This window comes from Pseudorasbora parva, chromosome 4 (genome assembly GCF_024679245.1).
Source record: "Pseudorasbora parva isolate DD20220531a chromosome 4, ASM2467924v1, whole genome shotgun sequence".
Classification (NCBI taxonomy): domain Eukaryota; kingdom Metazoa; phylum Chordata; class Actinopteri; order Cypriniformes; family Gobionidae; genus Pseudorasbora; species Pseudorasbora parva.
The window spans coordinates 48508930-48523998 of NC_090175.1; the positions used below are offsets into that span (position 1 = coordinate 48508930).

Here is a 15069-nt window from a genome sequence, read left to right on the forward strand (position 1 = left end):
TCTTCAGTGTCTTGTACTCAGTTAACTCACTAAATACAGCAATGTGTGACTTTACTGTATTTTTCAAATGGCTGTGCAAATAGTATATAGTGTATAGTATATAGTGGTATTTTCAGGTAATGTCACCAAGATCTGACATTTTTGCATTGGAAAAAATGTACTGAGTAAACTGTCATAATGAAAACACGATGACTGTCTTGTTCATAAACAATGGTATCAGGACTTTTCATCTTGATGACACTGACACTTTCATTGAAATGAATTTTTGCTTTTGAGGAATGAGCTATCTATTTTGAGCAAAGCACGCTTTTGCAGGTTATCAACTAGGTTTTGCAGTTTGTACTAATTATTTTAAGAACTAGTAACTGTCGAGAAAATGTAAATAGTGATTTGAGAAATGCACCGAATCGACTGAGAACAGCTGGGACTGCCAATTTTTTTATATATATTTAACAACTGTGACTGCCAATTTTTTTTATATATATTTAACAACTGTGACTGCCAATTTTTTTAATATAGTTTTTGCCTTTCTTCATAACAATATCAGGTCTTGACCAGCAGATGGCACTGTTGCCATGACATGACATGACATCTGGTTGATAGTCTGAGTACAGGCATGCACCGGCAAAAAACTAACACAACTACCCTAAAATAAAATAAAAAAACATACAGACATATTCTAGAAGTTACTGCAGTACTCACTGAAATATCATACATATCTTGACTTATTTAATAATATTTAATTTAGTTTAATTTGTTGCTATAGCATATTCCAAATACAAATAATACTGTTCTAACACTTTTAAATATCAATTTAAAATATGATTTTAATTCAAATATACATATTTCAGAAATTAATAATCACACTATGGCGAAGGATTGGCTCATGAATATTAAGAACAAGTCATGTTGACGTCGCTTGGTAACCTTTCTAGCGTCTAGCAATCATTCTGCAGCTCAGGCTTCTCTTATGAATATTACGAAGCAGTGGGCTTATGAATATTAATTAAGAAGAACTGCCACCCAATAGGAATAACGACACTAAGCCTAAGTAATATTTATGACCAAATCCTTCGACACCAGCGGCGTAGAGGAAGCTCTGCGTACGTATGTATGAGGCCGACGTCCAGTATTTCTGTCTTGAACCAGGAAGTAACGTGTCAAAACACAGTCTTTAGACATTTGAAGAGCATGACAATGGGCTGACTGAGGAGAATCTAAACTGAAAAATGGAAAAGTATTTTGCACTGTGCCTTTTACTGTATGTCATCGCTGGCTGTTTTGCTGACGGTGAGTAACGTTATTTGGGATATCTTAGATTTGAAGTATTTTATAAGTTAACAGTTTTTGTCGTTTGATGACTTTATTTAGTCGTTTTTGTCGCTTTCCAGGCATTTAAAAATAATAAAACGGCTGTGTTTTTGTCCTTGCAATGTCACAAAAACAGGCAAGCATTTTTGTAAATGTATTTCGTTTGTAATTTACAAGATCCGTTTAGGTCATAGGGTGTAGACCTGTTATATAGCACAAGTCATTAAATATAGAAGTTATAAGCGAATAATGCGATAATCTCGCCTGTCACGCGAAATGTGATTGTTTACTTCTGACGCCATCATGACGTCATGCCTTGCTCCTAGATCTCACTTACTTGAACGAGTTCTACTCCAAAACGCCTCAGAGGTTGTCCAAATACAGCTGGTTCGGGAATGTTCGGCTCCATCACTTCAGAGTATCGGAAGATGCGGTGCTCGTGCGGTGGCTGCTCACGGTCTCACGGGGATCCGGGCTGAGCTGTGGCGACCAAAACATCACTGTGTATGTATGGTCAAATTATGGCAGTAAACACTCGTGTATTAAACCATGAGTTTGGAAAAATGCTTCCACTATGCTCGGTAAACATTTCCCTCCAAAAACCAAAGTTGTAAAACTGTAAATATCATAGAGATCTTGGTATTACTCAACATACATGGTTTTAATGTTTCAATAATAGATGTAGTTGCTATGGTGTTTTGGCAAAAAATAAAAAATAAATGTTTCTGTGGTAACCGTTGAACTTGCACTTGAAAACATGGTGTTATGTATCTGGTGTGGGTTTTAATGTTTCTAGTGGTTTAAAAATATTCTAATGGCAATACTGATATTTTAGTTTGCACTGATGCTTTTGTACTTCTGAGAATGGTCTCTTTCTTGGAGACTGTATACAGAAGATAGATTCTCATGAGAACTCTAACTGAGGAGTCAAGATAACAATACCAGGAGACCTTCAGTTTCAAAACTGAAAAGAGCACATACAGATGTCAAAAAATGTCACATAAAGTGCTTATAAAGGTTGAGAAAATAAACTTTTAGCAGCAAAAATACATCAACCAAGCAAAGGAAATGGTGTCAAACCAAATGGTTGTCAAAGTAGATCAAAGCAGCAGTAACATTTTTTTATTTCTTTGTCTAACATTGACTTTAATCCATCTAATGCACCTGAACAGGCACTTTAGAGCAGGAGCACCCCCAGTCATCAACCCCATACAAACAGCCTTTCCGAACTCCACGTCAGTCTCTCTTGCTCACAACTTGACACTGACGGTTCCCAGCGGACAGAGCGTCAGTGTGACACTGTTCAATGTGACGTACCCCAAACCTGGTGACTGGTTCCTTGCTGCTCACCTGCCTAAAGATGATGGCAAGATAGAGCAACAGGTCTGTTTTGTTTTATGCTGTCTATTCCTGCTTGCATGTCATTGTCAACCATTCTCATAAACATTTCAGAGGAGCTAAATTGCTTGGCAGAGGAATTATTATTGAATAAATGATTAAGTATTTATTGTTGTGTATTTTTATACATATATATAGGCATTATAATAAATGGTATGTTGTTTGTTACTTTCTGTTTTAGGGTCTGCCATCTTGCTCATACTTATTCCAGGCACAGATGTTTTTGAGAAGAGCTGCTGACCTGCCAATCCTGCAGTACAACATTCCTGTCTATCAAACACTAACTTCAGCTCCAGCTCTCTTTAAGTATGTTCTGTGTTCATGTGTGTGGGTGTGTGTTAAGTAGATTATATTCAAGTATAATTATGGTCACCAATGCTGCATTATTTGATCAAAAATACAGCAAGCAGTCCTGTTGTAAAATATTATTCATTTATTATTTTAAAATATACAATTCAAAATAACTGTTAAAATGTTTATATTTTAAAATGTAATTTATTCCTGTGATGGCAAAGCAGCCATTACTCCAGTGCTAAAGTGTCTGTTTTTGTTGAAATACAAAGTATTTTTATGTATCGTGTCTCTCTGTAGGGTATTTGTTCCAGAGTTCTCCTCCAGGTTGGATGTTTTCATCTCGAAATGTTCTGTAAAGATGGGAAATGATTGCGGGCTGTCAGTCACTGTAGGCTCCAGTACTTTGAGTCAGAGCTCGGAGGTGAAACAGAACTGTTCAGGGTTAGAGAGCTGCTCCGCCTCGCTCCTCCTTCCCCCGTGGAACACCTGGTTGCTGGTTATGGTTGAGTCTAGTCAACCAAACGCCACGATAACGTTCAACATCTCTGCCAATGTCACAGGTCTGTTTTGCTTCACTTATCACTTTTATTTTACTAGAACACTTCTTAGCTATTTTTTTCTTGACTCTTATATCTCTTTCCATCCTCTTTCACATCATACACACAGTGGGATGTAAACCTTTGAGCGTCTCTTCAGATTTCAACACCTCAGCCTTTATACGTACCATCATTGCTCCCCAAAGCAACAGCTCAGGTGCCCTCAGTAACGCTTCCATTTTCCAACCGGGCCTCCGTGCTAACAGCTCTGAGCCAATGTGCATGAGAAGCCCTTCAGTGTTCAGAGAGGAACAGGATGTGCTATCACTACGCTTTATCGTTTCCAACAGCAGCCTCAGCGTGACCTCCGACCTTCCAACTGTGCTCACACTTGAGCACTCTTCTGGTGATAGTGGTGGCACGTTTGTTGTACAGCTCCACTTGAACACTGTAAGCATATATATAATATAATATAATATAATATAATATAATATAATATAATAAAATAAAATATAATATAATATAATATAATATAATATAATATAATATAATATAAAATTGGAATATTATGTTGGAATATTATGTTGTGAAATAAATTAAAAATATCAATATTTTTTTAAAAATGTAATGAATTCCTCTGATAGCAAAGCTGAATATTCAGCATCATTCCTCCAGTCTTCAGTGTCACATGATCCTTTAGAAATTTAAATGTATTGTTATTATCAACTAGGGCTGCACAATATATCGAAATTATCGAAATATCGCAAATGTACATATCGCGAAATGCATGTGAATAACATAATATATGTTATAATTTTTAGTTTTTAAATATTTTTTTAATATACCGCAATTTAAATATATTAAACACACTTAAACCAATATCTTATCACATATCGAATATCACATTATTTAACAATGTATTGCATATCGCATTTTTCTTCAATATTAAGTTTATTAATAAAGTTGTGCTGCTTAGCTGCTTAATATTTTAGTGGAGAACTGTGATACTTTTTCAGGTTTCTTTGATCAATAGAAATTTCAAAAGCATTTGAACAGTGTTATGTCACTGGATGAATTTGTTTTCTTTGGTTATACTCTATTTTAAGGTGTCATTGTTACAGTGTAATTATATATGTCAGTACTGAGTAATAATAATTAACAACATGCTTTAGGGAAGGATTAAGGTTTGTTTGAAAGTAAGTTGAATGCAATTATTATGCATAATTTACTATTATAACTATGTTAAGCACATGTAACATATATAACAAGTACACTGTAAAATACAGTTCGTTAAATTAAAAATGACCTGGACATGTTCTTCATGAGAACAGATGAATAATAATAATACATACGCATAACTGCTAATACAAAGTTATATATATATATATATATATATATATATATATATATATATATATATATATATATATATATATATATATATATATATATATATATATATATATATATATAATAACTTTGTGTGTGTGTGTGTGTGTGTGTATATATATATATATATATATATATATATATATATATATATATATATATATATATATATATTAGGGCCGGGACTCGATTAAAAAAATTAATCTAATTAATTAGAGGCTTTGTAATTAATTAATCGAAATTAATCGCATTTTAATCGCATATAAATATTTTACCTGAGAACAATGAGAAGTAATTTTTCACATGTATTTTTAGTATACCATTGAATAATGACTGAATACATAAGCTTAATCAACAAAATATTGTTTATTTATTTCAGTCCAGCAGACCAGTGCAATGTTTGCCATTAAGTGTAGCAAAAGCATATTTGTGATATTTGAGGCTCGATGTGCTGCGGTGATACGCTAATTCCTTGTTGTATAGCAGGGGTGTCCAATCCTGCTCCTGGAGGGCCACTGTTCTGCTGAGTTTAGCTCTAACCCCAATTAAACACACCTGTACCAGCTCATTAAGGTCTTATTAGGCATACTAGAAACTTTAGCAGTGTATTGAGGCAAGCTGGAGCTAAACTCTGCAGGACGTCAGTGGCCCTCCAGGACCGACTTTGGATACCCCTGTTGTATAGCTTGCACACAACCATGCTCTTGTCGACGCTTCCATCATTTCGTTTTTTAAAACTAAATTTCCCATCCACGGGGCCAAGCAAAGCGGTCTCATCAGCTTCTTCGTTCATGTTCACTATGGTTTGTTGTTTTCATGGTTGTTGTCGTGACTCATGAGCGCTAGTTGGTGTTCCAGTATAATCGGTCCGTCAAAACTCATTCATTGAAAAACGTTCCGCGGGGCAAAAATAAGTGCGATTAATTTTTTTTTTTTTTTTGCGTAATTAATTAGCGCGTTAAAGTCCCGTAGTTAATTAATCTTAATTAACGCGTTAAAGTCCCGGCCCTAATATATATATGTATATATATATATATATATATATATATGTATATAAACATTAATTAATGTGCAAAAATGCTAAAACATTAGTGTAAAATAGATCTGAATTTGAAGAGTGCGGATAACCCATTCACTTAGCATCATGTGCATCAACATTGTCCTTTAGCTGTGGTAAAATCACTGTAAGGTACAGCTTATAATGGCTTATTTTACTTCAACAACACATATTTACCACAACCGTTTTAATACTAATAATGCATCATGATGTAATTATCCTAGTAACATTATACTGCTGAATATTTAGATTATTCAACTTTTTGATTTGTATTGTATTTTAGATTCAACATTTGTAACGTAACACTTGTGTTTGTGTCATAGAGTTCTCTGGTTAGTGGATTTGCTCGTGTCAAAGCATGTCTCACACCTTTTGCTCCTGTTCTTCATGTCAACCATAGCCAAACTTGTGCTACAGGTTAGTCACACATTAAAATGTATTTGTTATGAAGTACATGCTTGACATTCTCCGGCATATCAAATTTTTTATGTGTGCGTGTGTGTGTGTGTGTTTGTATGAATGTAGGGTTTGCACAGGGCTATTCTCTGAGCGTGAGCAGCAATGAATCGCAGACTTTGTTGAGAATCCCATTCCCAGATGCAGCTGTGTGGTACCTCAGCCTCCAGACCATGTGTAATGACAGGTAAGATGTGTGATTACACGCAGAGGAAGAAGGAGTATTTCTATAGAAATATACTGTTTGATTTTGGTTTCTTAGCATGATGGGCATGAGATTAAATTTAAAAGTTAGGATAAAATGTCAGTTGCAATCAAGTAAACTAAAATATCTTCTATATTTCCAAGAGAAACCGAAGGTTAAACAAGAAAAATTAGGATTGACTTCATTTAAAGGGGTTGTATAATGCCATATAATCCAGCGTATCCACAATGGTGGACAGCTTGCGCTCGCTCAGGGCGGGTCTGAGCTGAAACGCTGCTGTCAATCAACAGTCGTGGGAGGGGTGTCCGATCGTGTGACGTCACACATCGAACGGCTTGATTTCAGACAGGTGAAAACATATAAGGAGATTAAAAAAACACTTGATGGATTTTTATCATTAAAGGATGGTTGTGTACAGTCACTACCAACACACATTGCTGTATAATCAGCTTGTAAAAGTGCATGTACTATTATATGACCCCTTTAATAATTAGATAATTAATTATTATTAATTTAATAATTATTATCATTATAAGTGGTCAGTTTGATGGACAATTATAAATACATTTTTTTCTTTGGAATAATGTGCACTGATAAATTGTCCACAATAAGAGTGTATTGTTTTCCAGAAACGTAAATAGCATCAGGTTTGATTGGATGCTAACTTTTAATCATTGGACCCACTTTATGTTAAATAACTTAATCTACTATGTACTTACATTTAAACTAATCGTTTGATACAGTGCGCTTATTGTGTGTGTACATGTCTTTCTTTTGTAGTTGTATTTAAAATACCTTGAAGTTATTGCATCTGTAATTATTTTTTATAGTTACACCTTACACCTTAACCCACCTTTAAACCCTAACCGTATCCCACCTTAAAGGAATAGTTCACCCAGAAATAAAAATTCTGACATCATTTACTCATCCTCAAGCCGTTCCAAACCGTCCTGCATGAGTTTCTTTGTTCTGCCGAACACAAAAGCAGATATTATGAAGAATGTGGGTAAACAAAGAGTTGATGGACCCCATTGACTTCCATATTAGAAAAAAAAAAATACTATGGAAGTCAATGGGGTCCATGATTTATTTAGTTACAAACATTCTTCATATGTTCAATATCTTCTTTTGTGTTCAGCAGAACAAAGAAACTCATACAGGACAGTTTGGAATGACTTGAGGATGAGTAAATGATGACAGAATTTTCATTTTTGGGTGAACTATCCCTTTAATAAGAGCAAACGTTTTGCAAAACAACACAACACAAAAATACACAGCACCTAACAATACATTTTTTGACATAAGTAGATAGGCACCTAACGGAAACAGGGGCTAAATCAGGTTCTAAAAACTCTCCTGTGTTGACTTTACAGTGCTGAATGCAAGAACACATCAGCCACATTGAGTGTGTCGGTTAGCATTAGTGCGTGCATTGACGAATGTGGGCCGTACGGAGAGTGCAGACTGCTGCGCACGCACAGCTACCTCTACGGCGCATGTGTGTGCAAAGCAGGTAAATGAACACGCAAACATACACACCAACAGCTGTCCATTAACATTAATTGTACGGAGTTGTAGCATTGGTTATTTTTGGTGTTGTTTGCTGTTGACAGGCTGGCAGGGATGGGGCTGTACGGACGGAGCGACTGCGCAGTCTTACTCTCGACAGATGGCGGCAGCTCTCCTCCTCACCCTTAGTAATCTTTTCTTCATCCCGCCTATCGTCGTAGCGCTCCACAGAGGATACCTCATCGAGGCCGCCATCTACTTCTTCACCATGTTTTTCTCCTCGGTGTGTTTTTATGTCACAATTCTGCTTTATCTATCTATCTATCTATCTATCTATCTATCTATCTATCTATCTATCTATCTATCTGTCTATCTGTCTATCTGTCTATCTGTCTGTCTGTCTGTCTGTCTGTCTGTCTGTCTGTCTGTCTGTCTGTCTGTCTGTCTGTCTGTCTGTCTATCTATCTATCTAATGTCCCATCCATCCATCCATCCATCCATCCATCCATCCATCCATCCATCCATCCATCCATCCATCCATCCATCCATCCATCCATCCATCCATCCATCCATCCATCCATCCATCCATCCATCCATCCATCCATCCATCCATCCATCCATCCGTTCCAGAATACACATGCATTTTGTAGTCATAATGATTGTGTGTTTTGCAGTTTTATCATGCGTGCGACCAGCCCGGTGTGACTGTGATGTGTATCATGGACTACGACACCCTCCAGTTCTGTGATTTCCTGGGATCCGTCGTGTCAGTGTGGGTGACCATTGTGTGCATGGCGCGGCTTCAGGAGCCAATAAAATATGTAAGTACTATTTTTTGTACTACTTATTTTAATAGATAGTCTTTATTTTTGTTAATAATGTGCAATATTTTTGGACACTAACATTGGTTGTTGTTGACAACCTTTATGAATGCAACTTTGTTTTCATACTGATGGGCGGCATCATGGTTGATGTGTTCAAGTCTTGTCATTGGTGGAAAGGTTAACAGCATCTTAAATAAGTAGAACAAGAATAAGTCTGCAGAACAGATTTTTTTCTTCTTTTTGACACAATAACTAAATAAATAAACAATAAAGTACAATAAAAATAACTAAAATGTGAATTCACTAGTTTAAATCATGAAAGTGTCAAAAAGAGCCTGATCACCTTGTAAACTATGATGTAACTATTGGAACGGGTTTTAAAGAGCATAACATATTTAACTACCTGTTCTTTAAAGTAAGTATTGTGTGAGTGGATATTAAGTACATAATTACTCTGAAACAATACAAAATCCTTTTGAATTTAATTATTCCTTTTATTATATATAAATTGGAAGTTAAAGTCATTGATCAACTGATCAATAAACATAATACATGTCAAAGGGCGATATTTTTCCCCTGTTAGTCAAGGATTCTTGCATAAAAATGGTAAGTTATTTTTTCATGATACTTGTCACTTTATCTTTAGAATGTCAGTAAACACCCTCAGACTGTTAAGCTTTTCTTAGAATGAATTAGATTGAATGTAGGCCATCCATTGTTAATATTCTCATTCTTCTAATGTCAGATTTCAACCAGTTTCTGGAATTCATTTCAATAGATTAATATCTTTTTCAGACTGGGAGGGAAGTTTTTGGCTCTGAAACTGTTTCATATTACATTGAAAAATATTTATTTAAAAATAATGTTATGTGTCCCCTTTTACATGCATTTTCACAACATTTTAATTTGTAATTATTTACTTAATAATACTTCAGGTATGTCTAGCATGTCAGTTTTAATAGCTTTGATTTTTCTTACATTGCAGCTATTGTTTATGTTGGGCACGCTTGTCATTGCCATGGCAATGCAGTTGGACCGCAGGGGGCTTTGGAACCTTCTAGGCCCTGTCCTCTTTGCTTTGGTCATCATGGTCACTTCCTGGGTGAGCTTGACTTTTCTATTACTCTAAAACATTATAGCCTGGTTTCAGAGACAGGGCTAAGATTAAGCCTTTAATAGGCTTGATTAAATTAAGACATTTTTATAAACATACCTTAAAAAGAACATAACTGGTGTGCATCTTAAGACAAAACAATGGCTCTGATATATTTTAAGATATTAAGTAAAAACAGTTCAAACATTCATTTTTGTCTGGGACTAGGCTTAAGCCTTGTCTGTGAAACTGGGCATATGTATTTTTTTATTTTTATGTAAATACACTCCGTTTTAAAGTTTTTGGGTATTCAGAAGGTATGCATTATATTGATCAAAAGTGATAAAGATGTTTACAATATCACATAAGATTTCTATTTCAAATAAATGTTGTTCTTTTAAACTTTTTTTTCTTACAAAAAATTATTAAACAGCACAACTTTATTCAACTGAAATGTTTCTTGAGCTGCAAATCATCATATGCAATGATTTCTGAAGGGTCATGTGACACTGAAGACTGGAGGAATGATCCTGAACAATCAGCTTTGCATCACAGGAATAAATTATATTTGAAAACACATTCAAATAGGAAACAGTAGTTTTAAATATTACACAATATTGTTTTTACTGAATTTTTGATCAAATAAATGCAGCCTTGGTGAGCAGAAGACTTAAAAAAGTTTGATAGTTTTGATGATAGCAGACTACATGTTGCCTCCTGACCAATCATTGTTTGCCGTCTTTAAGGGGTTACTTCACAGATTAGCATATGGCTTTGTATCAGTAGAAACCCTGGAGTTTATTTAAATGATCGTATTGAACAGACACGTTCAGTTTTTAATTGTAGTGTCTGTTCTCTAACTGAACTAATTTTATGAAAATGAACACGGTTGGCAAATTATCCAGTAATCCAGTAGGCTCTGGGAGTGACCTGTGGCTTTGGGAGTGGCCTCACAGGGCAGCGAAGCAAGTGCATTCTGGGAGTTGTTGTCTTTCAACCCTTATGAAACAAAAATACATTTTCTGTCTTTTCTCAGTCTAGAAGGCACCCAATTTAAAAACATTTTCACGTTTTTACTACATGAATAACCCAGATTAATACAAAGCTTAATGCTAAATCACTGACGTTACCCTTTAATGACATGTGTGATGTCATTGTGTAGGCAAAACTAGCGAGTGACTTCTTGAAACAAGAGTGTAACAGTAACCCCCCAGTAATCACCCTCAGACTGTTAAACCTTAGAATGAATTTGGATTAAATGTAGGCAATCCATTGTTCATGTTCACATGCTTGTGATGTCAGATTTCAATCAATTTCTGAGATTCATTTCAGTAGATTGTCTTTTTCGCACTGGCAGAGAAGCACTAATGCCATAGTCTCTCTTTCATTTTGCCATGTTTGTAAGCTGTGTATGGAAGAGCTTCTATGCTCCTATTGGTCAACTTCACTAATGTGACTGAGCCCTTGTGGAGGACTGAAAAAAATTAAACCGCTAGGCTGCATACTTTCCCCCAAAAAAAGTATGCGAAATTGCATACTTCCCTACTATATAGTAGGTAAAAAACTGTACGTGACAGGTAACTGGATGACATACTTCCTATGAGCGTCTCAGTGTGAATACAATGGACACTTGACTACCCCATTGGGCCACGGGACGGGAGAGGATTTGTGAATGGCAGTGAAGCTGACTCTGGTAGATCACATGATAATGTCAAGATGGCGAATGTAGTACGTCCAGATTATATTCATACTACATAGAACATACTTTATTAGTGGTTGTGAAGTAATTACTTATTTGAAATAAGTTCTTACTCGAGTGTGCAATTTCGAATGTAGCCCTAGTCTGTCTGTCGGGACGGCATGAAGTGTCACAGTCGGTTGTCATCCATTATGACGCACTATATGTGATAAAACGATCGATTCTTGCGTCCAGACGGCCATTGTCAAATCAGGCTGATATTGTGTAGTATGAACCTGGCAGAAAGCACTTGTCACAGCATTTTTTTAATATTTCCTCTCTTGTTTATTTGTGTCACCCAACAGGTTTATCGAGGTGTGAAACGCCGCCAATGTTACCCTCCATTATGGCGTCGATGGGTGTTGTTCCTGCTCCCAGGCATTGTATCCGCGTTGATCGGAGTGTGTGTTTACGTCTTCGCACAGACCGATAGCAACTACTACTACACTCATTCCATATGGCATGTTATGGTGGCCACAAGCGTGGTCTTCCTCTTACCACCCCGTGAAAAAAACATCCCGCCCTGGGGCTGGACGAACAAAATCTGTAACTACAGGAGATGTAAAAATGAGAAGGTAGAGCTTTACACCGACACCTAAATACACTAGTACTGATGTGTGCAGTTTTACAGATTAGCTTTATGAAACACGTCAAGCTTTACGGTTAAGATACTCTTCTGATGTCACCAAAACTACTGCACTGAGTGCGTATTGTATATATATGTATACGTTAATAACTACTTAAAGGGTTAGTTTACCCAGAAATGTCATTTTATAAACCCATAAACCAAATCAATGAAACACAACAGGAGTTTTTTGAGTCATAGTGACCACATCAGTCGGGGTGAAGGTTATCTGTGAATAACGATTTCTCACACAAAGTTATTGTACGACTCCAAGTTATTTAGACTACTTTTATGGTGCTTTTTTGGCACTTGAATTCCTTTTATGTTCCATGGAAAAATACTGCATAAGGTTTGAGTGACATGAGGGTGAGTAAATAATGCCATCATTTTTGTTTTCGAACAAACTCTTCTTTTAAACATGATACATTTGCACCTTCAAAAATGAATGATTTTAACAGAGATGTTAATAATTTAATGATATGACAAGTAATGGATTTAATCCAAAGGCAACTTGAATGTCCTTTGACCCTGATTACTCTAATAAAGGGATAGTTGACCCAAAAATGAACATTATCCCATGATTTACTCACCTCAAGTCATCCTAGGTGTATATTACATTTTTCTTTCGAAGACAAATACAATCAGAGTTATATTAAAAATATCCTAGCTCTTTTAAGCTTTATAATGGCAGTGAATGGGAAGCCAAAATTTGAAGCTCAAAAAAGTGCATTCGTCCAATATAAAAGTGCTCTATACGTTACCTGTGAGAGGCACTACAATTTGTGTAGTTCAAAAACTCTTACACTACTTTCAAAATTTCTTCCCTAAGTTGAATACAGAAGGTGGTCTGGGGAAGTTAGATATTTTACACACACACACACACACACACACACACACACACACACACACACACACACACACACACACACACACACACACACACACACACACACACACACACACACACACACACACACACACGTATATCTGGATATTTATAAGAAGAATGTCATATACAGGATGACTTGAGGGTGAGTAAATCATGGGGTCATTTTTATTTTTGGGTGAACTAACCGTTTAAGCACTTTTTTGAGGTTTAGTTTACAGTATGAATAATCAGTTTATGGGATTACTTACACTGCAGTTGTTAGTTCTCTGAGAACAAAAATAACTCATTGTCTCTCTCTAGAGTTTCTATAGATCTGTTTCCCCTCTATGGAAACATTATAAAGGATGACAGAATTTACATTTCGGGTGAAATATCTCATTAAATAACACTTTTTACTTCAGTTATTTCAGATATTTTCTTTTTAAAACTAGATATCTATGGAAAAACCGGCAGATTCAGTTTGGTCCCGCTTATGACGTTCCAGGTCATTTTGGGCATTGTCTACAAAGGACTATTGTCTGTCTCAGAGCTTGTGTTAGCTTTCCTTAACTGGAGAACAGGCACAGTAGTTCCTAGTTTAATAGCCAAACATGTTTTACACACTTATTTATACCACTGTCAGGAATGTACAAGTAAATACCTCCCTCCTTCTTCCATAAAAGCCTTGATATTTTATCTTGAGATTTTGCTCTTACTTTTCCAAGGGGAAGAACATTTTACACTAGCTTAAAATTGTGCTTGCTTGAGCCAGTATGTAAAATTGTGCTTGCTGTATGCCAGTATGAAATACTACAGATGTGTGTGTGTTTGTAATGAGAATCCGACATACTGATGACCTGATGTATTTAAGGTAAACCTCTGTACTGGTCAAGACTTTTAGATATGCATAAATCTGTACTACTGACCCTCAGGCCGTTTTAAACTTGAAAAGGCATCTGTGGAAATTTTACATCGCAGCGGTCCTTTAAAACTCCCGTAAATCAGTGTCGTTTTTTTCCATTTAATTGTAACAGCAAGGCAATTCATCTGTTGGTTTTCCAGAGGAGGCCAAGATTTAAGTTAGGTTTGGAATATGATGTTTTACAATGTTTTATATACATTTTATATTGGAATCACAAATGATATTGGAATAAATAAATAAATAAATATATATGCCTAACTGAGATATGTTAATACGAGTTTAATTTATAAAATGAATAATTTATATAAATCTGTGAATCCCCCACAATTTCCACTAATTTCTTATGGTATTTAGTTTTGATTTAATATTGATTATCATGACAATCCTTGTTCTTGTTTGTGTCTAATGGAAGGCCTTGTATATTGCACAAATATGCACTTATATTTGAGAGTGAGAATGAAGCAGTGCAATCACAGTCAATATGTTTATGGAGGTAAAGTTTCTTTGTTGTCGTTTTTAAGTCATTTTTTTATTCGTGCTCTTAATTCTTGTATCCTTTTTTTTTCTTAAAATGTTCTGTAATCTATATGCCAATAAATGGGGAATAAAAAATGAAATGATGATTTAAAACTGGCTACTTTTTTTCATTTTCACCAACTTTTTTTGATCAATGTTAAACGTAATTTAGGTTTTACACGAATGTAGTTTCAAATCAAATTAGCTAATGCTAATTTCATGAGCACCAAATCAATGATTTCTGAAGAACCATGTGGCACTGAAGACTGGAGTAATGATGCTGAAAGTTCACCATCACAGCAATAAATTAAAAAATATATTCAAATAT

At 35.5% G+C, this 15069-nt stretch overlaps 1 protein-coding gene across 1 annotated transcript; it reads left to right on the plus strand.

Moving 5' to 3' along the window:
* Nucleotides 1–1098: 1098 nt before the first annotated feature.
* On the plus strand, nucleotides 1099–15006 carry pgap6 (post-glycosylphosphatidylinositol attachment to proteins 6). Its single transcript, XM_067442089.1, has 13 exons — nucleotides 1099–1290; nucleotides 1638–1815; nucleotides 2484–2694; nucleotides 2891–3015; nucleotides 3301–3563; nucleotides 3670–3989; nucleotides 6309–6402; nucleotides 6511–6628; nucleotides 8020–8159; nucleotides 8260–8438; nucleotides 8830–8976; nucleotides 9965–10081; nucleotides 12116–15006. Exons 1-13 carry the CDS (start codon nucleotides 1230–1232, stop codon nucleotides 12407–12409), a joined length of 2247 nt encoding a protein of 748 aa, XP_067298190.1. The 5' UTR covers nucleotides 1099–1229; the 3' UTR covers nucleotides 12410–15006.
* Nucleotides 15007–15069: the final 63 nt, after the last annotated feature.

What these genes read in the sequence shown, in the direction of transcription:
- pgap6 (XM_067442089.1), top strand. Translation starts at nt 1,230, where the DNA reads ATGGAAAAGTATTTTGCACTGTGCCTTTTACTGTATGTCATCGCTGGC. An exon ending in CGCTGGCTGTTTTGCTGACG is followed by an intron (nt 1,291 to 1,637) that starts GTGAGTAACGTT and finishes CCTTGCTCCTAG; the next exon opens with ATCTCACTTACTTGAACGAG. An exon ending in TAGCCAAACTTGTGCTACAG is followed by an intron (nt 6,403 to 6,510) that starts GTTAGTCACACA and finishes GTATGAATGTAG; the next exon opens with GGTTTGCACAGGGCTATTCT.